The sequence below is a fragment of the Colias eurytheme genome, chromosome 1, assembly GCF_061535395.1.
Source record: "Colias eurytheme isolate Ceu_HAF_F1 chromosome 1, ilColEury1 Martin Lab GWU primary, whole genome shotgun sequence".
NCBI classification, from domain to species: Eukaryota; Metazoa; Arthropoda; class Insecta; order Lepidoptera; family Pieridae; genus Colias; species Colias eurytheme.
The window spans coordinates 4,048,908-4,066,932 of NC_142980.1; the positions used below are offsets into that span (position 1 = coordinate 4,048,908).

At 30.8% G+C, this 18,025-nt stretch overlaps 1 protein-coding gene across 1 annotated transcript; it reads right to left on the reverse strand.

Moving 5' to 3' along the window:
- Positions 1-9,383: 9,383 nt before the first annotated feature.
- LOC149910964 (capon-like protein) lies at positions 9,384-17,703 on the reverse strand. The gene is made up of 5 exons (XM_090107033.1): positions 17,644-17,703; positions 15,560-15,652; positions 11,028-11,111; positions 9,757-9,954; positions 9,384-9,389 (listed from the first exon to the last, which is right to left on the reverse strand). Exons 1-5 carry the CDS (start codon positions 17,701-17,703, stop codon positions 9,384-9,386), a joined length of 441 nt encoding a protein of 146 aa, XP_089963159.1.
- Between the last annotated feature and the right edge of the window lie 322 nt (positions 17,704-18,025).

Sequence of the window (18,025 nt, forward strand, 5' to 3'; positions counted from 1 at the left end):
CTGAACATGACATAGACATTGCCAACACGAATATCTCAGTCGAGTGAGTACCGAATACAAGAGCCATTAATCAGCGGTTCCTATGCTGTTTATGTAATACTTGTCACGGATATTTTGGAATCTGTCGGTATATTTTATAGTACCTTCATACATAATATATTTTATTATGCGTGTTTTCAAGCTTCCCGGTTTAAATTGGATTAACAGAATACACTCAAAAAATTATAACCAACTGACAATACTATTTTTACATTGCTAATAGCACTTGAGTATTCCTAAACATTAACACAAATTTTTGTTGTCACTCATAAACTTTTGTTTGTTATGTTTAAATTCGTAAAACTTTGTAATACTTATGTATAATAAAATATACACCTCTCGCATTCCAATTACTTAGATTAAAAGTACTCAATATCCGGTCTATCCTCAAAAGGAACTTTGAAGCCTAATTAAAGAGCGGGCTTTATTTTAGTATTCGACACCCATTAACAAAATTAAATTAAACTTTTCAGTCGTTTATTTGTGAATACAAAGACGAGCAGTCAGCAGCTAATTAATTTGATATTTGACACTGACCTATCTACATTTGAATACGTAGGTATGTATAGTGATTTTCAAACAACTATAGTAATATGTACAAGCTAAAGCTCTCCATATTAGTTCTTTTAAAACTGACCCATTATAACTATTACATTCAGCAATATAGATGTATAAAATTATTTTCGTATGAAAAATGTGACATGATATCAAACAAAAAAAGTAAGTGCTATAACGTAAGCTTCCGATTAAGTACATTGTTAACAATAACATTAAAAATCCTTTTGATAAACGCTTATTAGATTATTGGACAAAGGCTGCATCAAATGAATTATTCATAGTATAATCATCGCTGTTACTATGAATCTTTCTAGCTCAAAGAGCTTGTGCTCTTTTACATACGAAGCCAAACATTATTGAATCCATAAATACTGCATTTTATAAGAGACATTAATATTCTTACAATTAAGGCTTTTAAAGCAGAATTAATGCGTCATTTTCATTTCCATTACCTTTATTAAATATGTATTAAGGTATACAAAGGGCAAAATAATATTTAATTTATAACTACTACTTTTGACTATAGTTTAAATCATATCGTTTAGCATACAATGACAAAGCACCATTGAAGTAGAAAATTACATTTATGCAAATGAAGGCTGGTCGTATATTTAATAAATAAGGGTCGTATTAATATATAATACATATATTCTTTCGTTTTTATAAATACGAAGCAGATGCATTTTACATTTGTATTAAAAACAACTATGTATATAGAATTGGACTAAAATTCATGCTCTGTCAAAATATGTTATATTTTTTATCGCTTTATTCAATTTCTTAGAGCTTTTTTTCTGTTGTTGTTTTTTTTAGTCCTAGTGCTTGAGTCGGAAACTTATAGTTATGTGAATTTTAGGTGATATATTGTGAGCCAATATAAATAAACTAACATCAAGTGTGGATAAATGAAACAAACGTTCGTCCTGTATTACCAAAATGAGCCGTGCGTAAAATTTGAGTCCGATCATAATATAACATGAATAGAGGAACTTTGTCTATTAATCTAACAGATAGCTCAACTACTGCGTTAACATTTACTGCGCTATAACAAAAATCCAAACAAATATATACAGCAATAGAATTAGACTTTTGAATCGATACACGAATTTTTATTAGTGTATCGATTCGATCGGTGATTATAAGAGATCGCTACCAATATCTTAAATGCTCTAAGACCAATATACGTCAAATGTAACCCATAAATTCCGAATTGCACTAGGTAAATTAGATAATTCTTTTTTTATGTCAGACAATGTTTGTACAAACTTTTAAAATGAACCGAAAACTTTAGTATACACAAAGCCTAAAAAAAGCAAGCAAGCCTCATATGAAAAAAAAAAAATTAAATAAATACCTAATTATTCTTAACATTACTTACTACTGCTTATTATATCGTAACAAAACCCTAATAGGGAATACGGAGCCATAAATAATTCCATAGCAGTCATCGTTATTTATGTTTCGACGGGTTATTATTTTAAAATAAATTTAATTATATTTACGAGGGAAATATAATGCACTACACTTATTGATTTACATGATAGTAAAGTCTGTGTCTGAGTGAGATTAACGGGAATATAAGGATCTGGAACTGTTGAGATCCAAAACTATTGAATGATTGGAAGCAAATTTAAATAAACACAGCTCTGAGCGCAAGGGCGCTGTCAGGTAGACAAATAAATAGTTTGAAATACAACGAAATAATAGAAATAGAATTGGGCAAAATCTATTTATGGACATAGATGTGGTTTCAGGTAATGTACGATATTTGAATCCGATTTAGACCATATAAAACACGCGAAGCTTCAAATGCAATGGAAAGAAAATTATAAATGTTAGTTATTTGCCAGTGGAAAATCCCATCAAAATCCATCCAGCTGTTTCATAAGTTAGTAACAGAGTCAGGGAAAATATTCTTTCGTCTTCATTCATCTGTATTGACTAAATGTCAATGATTCAGTATGTCGATATTCACGTGAATGATTAGGTATTTTCCATTCATTTACAGCAAGCATTCTGCATACAACTTCACAAATAAACCCTGAACATAGCATACCCATAAAGTTCATTAATTCACTATGTATCCACTATCGATTCCATAATACCAACATTCAGAAAGTATCACCGGGCGTGTCCATGCATTTTTACCTAGATAATGTGTGTACTTTTGCCTTCCCATAAAACGTCAAATGCGAGCAAAGATACCATAGAGCCAGAGTGACGTCACATTCATCGAACGATTTGCATTTGCTGGACGGTCGCTGTGTTTACTTTACGATATAAGGCTGTTATTCTTTTTTATGAGTTATTGTTCCATTCGTATAATTTTCTTTACAATGTATGTATGTTATGTAAGAAAGATGTTTTTAAAAGTCTAGAAATATAACGCATTGATTGTCAAGTAAGGCAATCAAGGCGTTAAGAACTTCGAGGAAAATAAATAAATGTTAGTAATTTTTTTTAATATCTAGAAATATTATATATCGCCCCGTGATCTAGTTACACAGTAATACATATTTCAAAGCAAATGCATTTTACTCTTGTGTGTAATGTGGTAAGATTGCTTCTAAACAGACAAATTTTTGGCAACGTGTCTAATTGTTTCGGCGAACTTCTGAGAAAGTTTCCCGGCTTTACAACTCAGTAACGTTAAGTACCACAGAACAATGTAAAGAAGGCCTAGCGTCTGTTCCCTTTGATCGAATAAAGACTTTCTTCATTGTAATATTGTATTACAAGCCGTAAAGGACAGTAGTTGAATTTCACAAGGTTATTAGTATAGGGCGTCAATGTAAATACGGTTCACTTGGAATTAACAAAGCCTGTTTAGCTTGTACTTATTATAAATTGGGCGAATTACGTTTGTATCACGTAAGTGGATATTCTTTCATTTCCACTGATCTGATAAATGATATTTTACACAGCTGAAATTGAATAAAAATATCTCAACAACTTTCGAGAATATTTCACAAGTTTTTGCCTTCCTTCTTCATTATTTTACACCATTAGGAGATATTTAAAAATTGTATCGAAATGAATTCAGAATTTATAATAATAATTTTAGAACCAGAAAGTAACAGTTTATTAGTCTGAGTCAAAACATCACAACCAACATTTAGGTCGATAAAAAAATTAAAACATTGTGTTACCTGAGGAGAGAAAAAGTCAGTGCCGTTTATACAAACGGCACCCGTATTTGTTATCATTACAAGTAAGGAAGTAATTCCACTACAAGCTTCGATAGAACCAAGGTATAAACGAAAACTTCTAAAATCTTGCGGAGGATTCATAGTCAGAAAGTCAGAACAAAGAAAATATAATTTTTAACAATTATTGGATCTAGTTTCCAAAAAAACTAAGCAAAAAAGAATTTTCGTAAAAAATAGATAATTAATGTTTCATTTTAATATTTCGACGTGTATTATATTGTCGTAGCCGCTGTTTATAGGCAATATTGTTATTTCTTGCGCGTAGTGGAGACTGCTACCTTCAAAGGATATAGATGTATCATCATAGAATAGAATCATGAAATCTCGAATATCAAATCGCTTTTTGATAAAATGCTTTCCACAGTATGACGCATCATGTAAGCTATACACGCTACGGCCTATACGGCCCGCCTACAGGTGGACCTACCAGGTGTACCGTAGTGTGTGTAGCAGTCAACAGGCGTTCTTTTTGTAATCAAAATTGTTTAGTACCTATTACATTGTCACGCTTACGTCCATACGTAACAACATTCATCGGAGTATCAGGAATCCAACTGTTACAGGAGACCCGACCTGCATATAAGCATATTCGTTGCTTCGCTCCGAGATGCAACGCAGGCAAGCACTCACAAAGTGTTTTTCCACAACGTCAAATGGGTCTTTGATCTTGATTTGCGTTCAAATAAATATATACGGAGCGTCACAGTCGCGATTTTCGTGGACGTGGTATCACAAAAACCGTCTATTTTTATTCAGCCGAGAATAAATGATTTGTCCCGTGTCTCTGACGTGCTACCTGGAACAGCGGATGGGTATTTCGGAGATTTATATGAGACTAAATAAGCGAGTCTTTGTAGCCTGCAAGGATTTGTTTTTAAGGAATCAAAGATTATCCTTCAGTTTAATATGAGAGGAAATAGCGTTCGGCTACAGTGAGATATGACTTCTTAAGTTCTTGAAAGTATATGTAGTTTTGGTCCTGTGTTGTTAAGCTGAAAATTTTAATATCTTGTAATAAAATATGCAATAGAATATCCGTCAAAGTTGTTGGTATATTTTGATTTTATGCGTGCATTATCTTTTTTATGTATCATTAATTCACAGGTTATGTGAAAATATTAACTGTAGTTTACAAAATATAAAATAAAATCCAGATATTACAATATGATATAATGTATAAATAATATTCTCATTAAAACTCAATGTTTTTATTACAAATCGCTATAGAGAACAAGGAAGAATGAAACCACCAATTAAATATAAAATGAAGGAGATATAATCAAAGTTTATTCTAACTTCAAATTAATATAAATGTATTGTGGTCTGTGGTTATGTTTATGTTAACGCTGAAAGTGGTTTAAAAGGTTCTTATACTGTAAGATTTATAATAATAAACATAACACTTTAGAAGGTATTGTTTTCATGTAATTTTGCATAAGTAATATAAATTACGTTTCATATTATAAAAATCAAATTAAATAATTTGAATTTGATTTTTAGGGCTTATTTTGTGATCTAGAAAAGCCACATTTTCACAATAAAAATACTAAAAAGAAGAATACATATGCATATTATTTTAATTAAAATAAACAATTAAGAAATGAATCACCTATCTGGGAATTATTCCATGGTCTGCCTAATCCACAAATTATTTATTTTACTTCCATAAATGAAAATTTTGCACCAAGTTACTCGGAAGTATTAACCGCCATCCCTGGAGTGCTTTTTAACGACCTTCCGTATAGGCAAAGCTAGATGTTAAAATATGTTCAAGAAAAATAGACTCTATTACCTGTATGTAAAGTGCAAATTGCAGAATTAACGGATGCCATAGAGTGGCATATTATTTGTGGAGATGTATTTAAAAAAAATATACTCTATTACCTGCATGTAAAGTGCAAAATGCAGAATTAATAAATGCCATAGAGTACCATAATATTTTATAGTAATGTATTTAAATCGATCGATCTTTTTATAATCCTTTTATTGTTGCTTCTTATTAAGAATCAATGGGATTTTCTACTGATACTCAATTATTTAATAGCCTTTTTATTCAATGTATGGATGTAATTATAATTTATGAGAGTTTTAATTTTACGAGTTAATGTAATAAATCTTTATACATACTTACTATTTATTTATGGACAGCCTGTATGAAATAAACATAAGATGTCTGCTTTGATATTATTATGACATCTTTGATATTATTATATAATGTTGTTTTTAGCATTATTGGTTAATTTAAATTGTTGTGAAACTGGATGATATTTATAAATATTTTTATTTCTTCCTTTAAATTAAAATCGTCATTGCTGGATGATAAATTGTAATAAATAGTCGCTCGAGTAATATGAAATATTATTTTCAAAATGAAAAGGAAAACTTACAACAGATTAATTCGTAACAGATTAAATTGAACGTATGAAAAGAAAATTCTTATTATTTCTTTATACGTATTCAATTACTTCTCTTGAGAGAAATTAAATATCGATTTCTTTTCATTTACTTTAATTAAATAGCATTTTCCTAGTAATTTATATAAGCAATCTATACCTACCGGTGGTAAACGTTAAAAATATGTAATGACGATTCGAAATTACTTCTAAAAGAAGTCTAATTGAATAAATAAATGTTTGAGTTTGAGTTTACCTATAAAGGAAGTTCCACGCTAAATGTGTATTTTATACAATAAAACAATATTTCACCAAGAAGAATCGTAACCCACAACGTTTGAACTTTGAAAAGTTATATTTCATAAAATTTAAAATTCTAAAGCTCTCGTGTGCTACAAAAAGGGTTAAACCCGTGTTAAATCGTATTTTTAAGCTCTTTTGGTAACAGTTGGTCGTCATTTATAAGCTGTTATTTGGCTCATGACGCGTGGATATGTAGAATATGACTTTTATGTCCAACCTATGTTACTGAAAATAAATACGGTTTATTATAATTCTTTATTTCCAAAAATTTTGTTTTGGTCCTGATTATTTCTAAATATAAAGGCATATTGTAATGAAAGTGTCAATAACATTAAATTAGTTCATATGTAAAGCAATATACATAAGAAATATGTTCATAAATACACAGTAAAAACAATTGTAAAACGTTAAAATATACCATAGCATTTTAGCAAGTAGAGCATTAAATATTACCAATGACAATTAACGAATCTACTAGAAAAATTGCTAAAAATCATAAGATTTACCGCTTTACTGAGAGTAGGTACACTCCTACCGACGAACCTCTCAATCACTTCCAAATATCCCTCATCAATCACAAAAAGGATCATGATGAACAAAACCGAGGCTATCGTTATACTTATACAGTTAAAGAATAGAACGATTTCGATTCTGCCCTTTTAAAGAAATAATAGACATACTTTATATTTATTCTAGTCACGATGTTATTGAGTTTAATTATTTTATACAAAGACTAGCGGCCCGGCCCATATGAAAAATAGATGTTGGCCGATTCTCAGACTTACCCGATATGCACAGAAAATTTCATGAGAATCGGTTCACCCGTTTCGGAGGAGTATGCAGACTAACATTGTGACACGAGAATTTTATATACCTACTAGCGGCCCGCCCCGGCTTCGCCCGTGGTACATATGAAAAATAGATGTTGGCCGATTCTCAGACTTACCCGATATGCACAGAAAATTTCATGAGAATCGGTCCACCCGTTTCGGAGGAGTATGCAGACTAACATTGTGACACAAGAATTTTATATATAAGATAAGATATGATTGATGATGATTTTATTAGATTTTGCACTTATTATCTTCACGTTGATTAATGTTTCGAATTACAACTATATATTTGGAAGTTCCAGAAGATTCTACAGATAAACTAAAACATGGAACTGATAACAAATATTGGAATTCATTGTTTGCAATTATGCCAATTCAGCCCATACCTACACTACGGTTGAAGCAATGCAAGTTAAAACTGGGCAGAGACAGAGTGTTCCAAATAACTTGCCTGAAACTTGTTACAACTAGATTCACTAAATAATTGTTATAATTTGGTTTCCAGGTTTGAGAATTTGATTATTTGCGTCTAAGGTCTATCCCAATTTAATAATGTTGCATTCATTTGGAAATTAAAGATTTTAACGAATTTAAAACGCGATTTATTCATAATATTATTTTCCCGACTTTTCGCACACTTTGCAGCAAACGTGGTCACATATAAATCGCGTTTAAAATCCGTTAAATTATTTAATTTCTAAATTTATAATACTCGCGTTAAATCAAACACTACAAAATACAATGTTGGATTCAGTTTGGTATGATATCATGAATTGTATGATGGCTGAGTTAGTAAACTTATTATTTTAGTTTTATATGAAACTAGCTGCTCCGCGGGGTTTCACCCCCGTGGCTCCACCCCTGTTGCGTGATCTCGTAGCGTGATGATATATAGCCTATAACCTTCCTCGATAAATGGGCTATCTAACACCGAAAGAATTTTTCAAATCGGACCAGTAGTTCCCGAGATTAGCGCGTTCAAACAAACAAACAAACAAAGAAACAAACTCTTCAGCTTTATAATATTAGTATAGATATGGGATTGATTGAACTTTGCAACATGCAAATTTACTGGAAGCTTAATTATAAACTTCATACCTTGCGAACTTTATTTCTTGGTAGAGACAATTTTGCGTCGTAGGCGGTACCTCCTTGCTCAAGTTTATTTTATTTTAAAATTCTTAATTATACAACTAACCTTTTTTTCTCGTGAATATTTTAAGCACGAATTTTAATATGTTTAAATATTTATTCTACTCTCCGTAGCTAAGGAAAGCTTTTGGGTATAATTAATCCGAATTTCTACACATTGTAACGTTATTTTTAACGCGCATTTTGTTATATTTATAAATTACCAAAACCTAACATGTTGTAGCAATCATGTTTTCAAATACACTCATGAATTATCCGCAGCTAAAACCAGATTCCAACTTTCATAGTTCTACATTATCCCAATTCTCCATGGCACAAAAACGATCTATGTAACAGGCATTATTATTGACTCCGAACTTTTCCCGTCCCGGCCAGAAAGTTGGCCAACAAGAGAATTAAGAAATATAGTCCTAAATCCTTTAACAACTAACTCGTAGCCCAGTAACTCTACATTTCCCCTGGGACACATTAAAATACCATTAGTGACAAGGAGAGAAAGGTTAGAGGGTATTTTTAAAAACAAAATGTTTGAAAACGCAGTTTGGTCAAGAAGTTAGTTGTATATGTGCGCAATACGTTAGACTTATGTAAAATATTTTTCATAAAATTAAACATGACTTTGATCTTACTGAAACAAGGCTGAAGGTTAAATATATTAGCCTCTATAATCTAATCACAAAACTCATTTTGGGGCTTCTTAGAAATCGTATTTTCAATTCATTATCATTTGACCAGTCTTGTGTTGAAACGACAATAACTCTTCCAAAAATACTTTGACAAAGACGCTAACATAATCACGAAACATTGAGACAAAAGGTAAATATAAATCAGTTTTATTGCCGGAATAAAATGCTTTACGGGCAGAGAAAGTAATTTATGAGTAACAAAAAATAAGATTAAATCTGAAAATGGAATCAAAATATCTTAATGTTGAAAATTTGAAATATAAACTGTTTTATGAAGAATTATTAAAAAATAATTGAAATATTTTTAATGCAATGATAATTTAATCGTTTCTTCACAGTAATTCATTTAAATAGCTCTGGGGTCAATCTAAAAATTTGCAGAATTTTACCTTCGATAATACTGTTCCATTAGTACTCAAATATCATAAAACTAAAGGCAATGATTCATTTTAGAAGTATGATTAATAAGAAGTTAGTATCAAAATTACAATTTAATTATTCGGCATGTTTGACTTGTCGTGCTTATATAAAGCTTAAGCCTATATACTCACGCGGAAACGATATAACTCACTTCCTCACTAACCTCTCTGTTGCTCTTGAAGACACTGCACTTGAAGCCGTTTGTTCGGCAGTCTCTCGCTATGTACGAGAATATCTTCAAGTCGCTGGTGTCGTGCGACACATAGAAGATCCGATATATCGGATGGTTCAATATCTCAACATTCTCCTTCTTCTTCTTCTTTTTGCTTTTGTTTTTGCGTGAAAACAAAAATCTCGGGCTCTGTAACAAATGTGAGTCGTAAATACTTTTTACAGCACCGGCTAATGGCGAGTCAGATGTCGTTCGTTTGAACTTGTAAAAGCATTTCAAAGGGTTTAGACTTTACAGCACTGAGAATGTACTCGTGTTTGTAAAGAAGTATAATTTAGTGGTATTTGATAGCATTGCGTTATTCAACATGGCCTGCGCAATGTGAACGGCAAAGGAGAATGGCAAACTCCCATAGGACTTTGGGCCTGATCGTTACACTGATGATTTATGTGGGGTTAAATAGATAAAAATATACAGATTCTATATATATAACAATTAAAGATCTGTTCTATGGGATAGCAGAGATATTGAGCATGTAACGTCACTAAAATTGAGGTTAGGTTTGCTCGAGTTCAATGAATAGCTTTGTTTCTTTCTAAGTAGAGGTAAGTTTATATCCTATAATATACATTATTTAGATAAAGAGTGAACCAGAAGAACAGTTAGGTAATAGAGATATTGGATCGAACTTTTATTCTTTTAGATTACCTACCAAAACATCGTAGGTACTTATATATAAAATAAAACACGTTTTTTCATAAATCGTTTATTCATCATTATCATCATAAACAATTAACACAGCATCCAGAAACTGTGCTGGCAGCATTAAATCTGGTTGATACCTTGCCCAGCTAAGGTACCATATTATGCACATAACGTGACAGCAGCAACCTACAGTTCTTCTTCCTACTAAACAATTACAATAATAAACTGTTATTGCTTCCCTTCCTATGAGAGCCCTCACCCAGCAAGAATGACATAGATATGTTGCTCTATTTCCAATCTGTAAAGAAATACTTTGTTAAAACACCTTTTATTTTTACTTTGAGATTTAAAAAGAAGATTATTGGCAACTTTTTACTTAAAATATTATCAAAACACTCAATAACTTAAATGACGAGGTAATATCCACTCTAATACCTATCACTGGCCACTGCTCTCATTCTTTGATCGCGTTGAGAATCAGTTCTTAGTTAATGAAACCGTGTGCGCAATACAGAACGTCCACAATAAATGCATACACGTTGATGACCAAGAGTTACAGTGTCTTCTTCATGATTTTCAATCCTCAAAGAATCATTTGCAAGTTTCCAGCATGCATCACATATGTGATCAGAGTGAGTGATCTACAAATAAAGAATTAATATTACAATTGGACAAAAGAAAGTGAATAGTGTGAGTTCGATCCAACTTGAGAGATAGGATAGTTTAAACATGTAGGTACCACGGGTGAAGCCGGGGTGGACCGCTAGTATATATATAAAACAATGTGTGTTTACGTTTTTGTTTGATTTCAATAGCTAGTACTAAATACCTTAGATAATACTAATCCACTAACCGTTAGAGGAGCAGCACACCCTTGTATAGGTAATTGATATTATTGCGTTATCTTGTAACAAATGCATACGTATAGCATTGTTACGATTAGCATTAATACCACAGTTGATGCAGTTCATATTTGTAAATGAAAAATCGGATGCAAAGTCGGTGTCCAGGTAGGGTAGCAACTAGCAGTAGTGAGTCGTAAAGGCAGGTAATCAAAGTCCGGTGTGCAAGCGTTGGTTGGTACTTGGTAGTAATAACAGAGATCGTCAGTGTCCGTAATACGTAGCGAAAGTCGATAAAGATGAAGAAAATAAGTTAACCACGAAACGAAAAACCTCAATCAAATGTCAAAAGTCAAACGACAAACATGACATTGTAATTAAAATTGAAGCGGCCAGCTACAGTTCAAATGTAAAAATGTGTAGAATTACCTAAATAAATAGCGTGCTAAAAAGTTAAAAATAAAATATGTATCGCAGTTAACTTATATTTCTGATTTATAAAGCATTTGAATTTTATATAAAACTAAAAATGAAAATAAATATTCATTCGTTTTAATCGATATATCGACTATTTTACTCCTGACAGCACTGACAATCTCTGCTTGATAAGACCGGTAGTCATAGAAATCTAAATAACAATGCCGAGTGAACACATTATCTTTTTTTTCAAACATTTGTTTTCCCATAGAATCAGAAGTCAATATTTTACCAAGAATTATTAAAAATAACATAATGAATTTTAAATATATTATGATTTCTGTAAGGCCCTAATTTTGTTAGGCCCAGTTTCGCCATTCTCCTTTGTTTGGTAATATAAATAATGTCGGTCCATGGTGTTATATTTAGATACGTACATACTTAAAAACAAAACAATAGTAAGAATTAAATTGGTGAAAATGTCCAGACTTTATTTATATTTATGGGTCGACAACGTTATAAAGACACAGAGTTTTTACAATTGGTATTTTCGGAAGTAAAATCGGATTTGCTTTTCTGCGTATTCGGGTGTCAAATAATGGCAGGCGCGTGTTGCGGGCCCGAATTCGACGCGCTCTGAATTACTTATGACTGGTACATGTTTGGTACGAACATGTCCTTTACGAATATTTAAAAATAAATAATTTATTTAAATAAATAAAAATAATGTTCTTGATTTATTTTTTGTTTTTATAAAAAAATAATTTTATTTATTCAAACGATGTACATTTTAACAGAACGATCTATCTAATTATTATTTTTGGCAAAACAAAAATAAATATGAGGCTGAAAAATTACACTTACCTAAAGATATAAAATTTATATTTTCATAAAATAAATACTTGGCAGGATTAATGTAGTTGGTTTAATTTAAAATGTTCGCAATTCGAGTAATGTTTACAGAAATGTTTTTCATGCATTAATAAAGAAAATTTCTTAAAATTTTAATGTAAACATGTTTCAATATTAAACGCGAGTTAATTTACATGAAAGAGCTTAAAAGCTGCGATTAAGTTAAAAACAAAACTTTACCTTAAATACCTATATGAGAAGTATTTTAATACGAAATGCCATGTTAAAATTAAAATAGCTATAATACAAAAGTTCGTAAAGCACTACTTGAGAGTTGTGGAGTTTAGAAACCACGGAATGTAGTCTATTGCAATTCGTTAAAACTGCTAGTTGGGGCGCGAAACCGAGTCTCAGAGGATTACTTTATGCAATGCAAAGATATTTCTTTTTTATGAGATAAATGATTGAAAATATCCTTGAATATTTTGGACGTTTATTTTCATATTTCAATTTATTTTCCTATTACGTTTAGTTTTAATTATAACTAACCCGACAATGATAATTTATTATGCGAAAGTATTGTTGAAGATATTTATGTTATAGTATATATTTTTAACTACTGTATTACCAAAAGAACCAATACTAGATGAAATCGGTATCTATAATCTAAGAGGGTAAATAAGAATCAAGTCAATCGTGAAGAAAGGCTCAAATAATTGTATTATTTCTTTTATCTATGACTGGATCATTATCTGTTTGTGGTAGATACAGTTTTCAAAAGATTTCTAGGTTATTTCTAGGAGATTTGATCGTAAAAATGATAGAGTCATAAATAGATTGTAAGTAATTGTAGTTATGTATAGAGTAAGACATTTGATTTATTTTTATTAGTTTAGTTAAAGTGATTTTATTATTATTGAGTTACGATTAGAAAACGTTATAAAGAAATATAGATGCAGTATTGTATTACTATTAAAATCTGTAAAATTTGTGTGTATTGCAGAAGATATTAAAAGTATGTAACCATTAAAATTAGGTTATCTAATATAATTATCCTAGTGACGTATGTAGATATTATTTTGTGAACTAAACACGGTTGATTTGCGCTTTACATTTATTTTAGCAAACTAAATAAATATTTTTAGGGCAAGTGGATCAAATTCACTGAATTTATGGTAGTGTTTTGTTGAGTATGTTCGGACATTAGACGTGACTCTTGGGACGTGACGTACATTACAAGGTAAATAAAGTAATAATCTTGTGCCTGAAAATCCTTTTCCACAACAAATATTCTTACTTCATTCCCTTATTTCTAGTCAGCACTCACATATATTTTAATTTATCATGATGTGTTCGAAATGTGTGAGAATCTTGTTGGAATATTTATTTATGTTTCTTGTTATTATTAGGACATGCATTATGTAACATTATTAGAGCAGGCTCCAAGGACTATTTTGAATTATTTAAAATAATAATTTAAAAAATATATTCATGAGTTTTCAATCTATAGTGATTTAAAGTTAACTCAAAAATGGAGCATTTTCGTAAATTTTCTAAAAAATCTTAGAGAAAGTGTAAGAAATGTTAGAGTATGCTATATATTCGTGATCTACTCAATAAGCTCTTTCATTTGATACCCCACACGGCATGTTTTGGAAATTTTTATTTTTTTCTTTGTATGCCATATTTTAATTACCGGGGTGCGGGGAGGGGGACCACAAAACTGGTTGGCAACATCTGTCTATAGGATGTCTGGGATCTATACAATATATATCAGAAGTCAGATTTAGGTCCGCTATTTTTGCAAACGAACATCTCCTTGGAGCCTGCTCTATATTATGTATTGTCACTTGTACTTCAGTAAATTGGCTGCAATATAAAGAGGTTGTCAATTTGTTATTTCATTGCTATCCAAAATATATTAAGCCGCTACAACCAAAAATACTATTAAATATAATTTTATATGATACATAAGTAAGATAAATAATAATAGGTATTATGTACATGTTTGTATGAGTATGAACTATGAACGAATGAATAAAAACGCTTTACACCATTACAAATAGGAAAAAGACATATATACACATACAACAGGGAGACATGCACAAATGGCTGCCTTATGGCTTTAGTTGCCATCTCTTCCAGGCAACCACAAGTTAGGTAAAAACTATAAACATAATAAATGTAAATAAAAAACAACATTTATAATAACATGTAAAGGTTGTAGCACTTACAAGTAGCCGAATCACGAGCGCCTTTGCATGATGGAAAAAATGTTATTATTGTTAGAAAATATAATATTTAAGTTGTCCTATATATCACATAGATCGCTTCCTTGATACAGTGGTTGAAGCGTGAGCGTAGCACCGAGGGGTTCTGGGTTCGATTCCCGGTGGAGAAAAAAAAATGTCTCGGTCTGGCAGGACACAGAAGGCTGATCACCTACTTGTCCCTAAAGAAAATCGATCAGTGAAACAGATGTATAATGCTTCTGCCCCTTACCCCACTAGGGGACATGGAACTTCACACATAATATTATATCATAACGTTTTTCTGGTACACTTAATTGAAAAACTATGACACTTTTAAGATGAGCTTTGACCAAACTTTGACATAACTTTAGAATTAATGAATAAATTAAGCAACTCACTAAAAAAGGAAAGTTTTTTAGTTAACTTTATAAAAAATATCTATTATTCGACTTCATACATGCAATGATCCAGTGTAGATCCAGGCAGTTTAGTATTCATGATTTTTGTATATAGCAAATTCATATGAATTAAAATTGAATTTACCTACTTACAAAATTCATTGATTTCGGTTCATAGTTTTGAACCTTCAAGTAATGCTATTCAGCTTAACTGTTTAAAGGATTATTTCTTTCTAGGACAGTTTTAATTTAAGTTATTAAATTATGGTATTTTGTATCTAGTTGTTATTAATTATGAAGCTTATTAATAGTTAACATAGGTACATACCTTCCTCTTTACGCGTGTGGTAACCTTCACACCTTTTGTGGAGACGTCGACTGTGACCTTTCTCTTCTTTATACCTCGTGCTTTGAATTCGTACTGAAAAACATATTAAATTAATACTTTACAGGGAAAAATAATGTGTAAGTACTTAATACTACGTATACTAGAAAACAATTAAAAATTATTAAGCAAATCATACAATATGTTTGAATGTTATTGATTCAATTTGCTATCGGAATGCTTTGTAAAATCAGTACTAATGCCTATGATTGAAACATATCAATTCGTAGAGAAAAATAATTAATTGCAACGTAAATTCACAATAATTTGTAAATAAGACTTGGGAAATAGAATTAAATTTCAAACTTTCGACTCGACATAATGCTAATTCTTTGACCAGCAGTTTTGTATGTAGGTCGAATAGAATACAAAAGTTAGAAGGGTTTTTTATAGGACACTTGGGATTTTTGTAAAACCCTTTAGAAATTGTTCTGAATGTGTTGTGAAATTCCTACGTAATGTGGCTATTTGAGATAGTCTGACTGTTTCTAACTGCACAAAGCATAGTTTAAAGTTTCATTTCAGTTTAAAGTAATTTAGACGCTGACTTCGTTATCTATTACTTCTTATGTCTATTATACTTCAAATTATACTGAATATTCCTTATATTAATTAAATTAAATCACTTTTATTATAATAACAAATACTGTATATAAAGAAGCTGCCCATAGTAAATCAAGTAAGTTAATTTAGGTATATCACGACAGCTTCTGGAGTATATAATATATTATTAAGCTAGGCCAAATCGCAATGGACTTTTCATATTATTATGATTCAAATAACTGACTAACTATTGCATTTATACGACTTCTTAATTTGGCAAAAAAGAAGCTAATTCGAAAAAATAACTTCCATAGTTTTCCAGATATCTCTTTACAACTTTATCACACTGGTATACATTTTCTCCCTTTATATTATAGTCCATATATCATATTGACCCACAAGACATCGTAACCATTTGTCACAAATTTCATAGCATATATTTTCAGTAATATGGGAAAGAAAATCAACGCGACTGCCGTTTCCTAGAGTTGTTATTTACGTGACTAGATAAAGTATATTTATTATTTATTTATAAAAATATGTACTAAACACTCTACATCTCAATTATTAAATAGTACATATAGATATACAATACAAATTCATAAAAAATGGAAATTAAAATCGCAATGGAATCATTTTTTATTTATTTTGTTTGATATCCCTTGTTGAAATGTGACAATATATGTTTCTTCCCTATTTGTTTTATAGCACCTGTTATTACATTTTATATTTGTCCGCTATATAAAATAAATTGGTTTCACTTTATTATCAGCCATGACAACGGAATGTAATAAACTTCGACAGTCACTGTGTTAATTGTTTCTTATTTACTATCAAAAGCATTGGATAATATTCTTATCAAGGTTGAGAAATAGCCGAACTTTCCCAATTTATAGGCGTGATAATTATTTTGATATTACTAACTTTTTTTGTTAAATTCTCTTTTCTTTCAGACAAATGAAAACTAATTTGAAGAAGTGATTGTATCAATAACATTAAAATATCATAAGCTTCTATTTCAGACATAACGATTGATTTTTTATATTAGGTACATAAAATATATATTTTTTATTGTATTATACAAATGCAAGCTTTTTATTATTACTAAGTAATTCACAAATGACGAAATAAACGAAGGTATATTCTTGATTCCTTTCATAATATCCTAATATTAAAGCGTTTGTGTATTACCCCCCTAATAAATAAATTTATTTTCAAACATATAGGTAAACACTAATTAGTAACACACTATTAAAACACACACTAGTAACACATTATTAAAATTATAATTATTAAAATAATAATCTCTATATATAAAAATGAATCTCTATTTCACTTCGTCACGGCATCACGCATGAACGGGTGGATCGATTTCGATAATTATTTTTTAATATATTCCTTGTAGTACGAGGATGGTTCTTATGGAAAGTACCACGGGCGAAGCCGGGGCGGACTGCTAGTTAAGAATAAAAAGTAAAACTTACACGAACTCTGCGCATTGCAGATACGATTTCAACTCTGCTTGTGGGGCGCGGAATGGACATGGTCCCAATGTACTGGAACAAAAAAATGTTTTGTTAAAAACCTTATCTTCTTATATATAAAAATGAATCGCAAAATGTGTTGGTAAGCGCATAACTCGAGAACGGCTGAACCGATTTCGATAATTCTTTTTTTATTATATTCCTTGAAGTACGAGGATGGTTTTTACGTAGAGAAAACGTAAATATGTACCACGGGCGAAGCCGGGGCGGACCGCTAGGAATTAATAAATGGGATTAAAAGTTATAACCGATTTCATATAAGTATATACTTAGTTCGAAAATTAACGGATAATTTATTTAAGGAAAAGATATAAAATTTTAC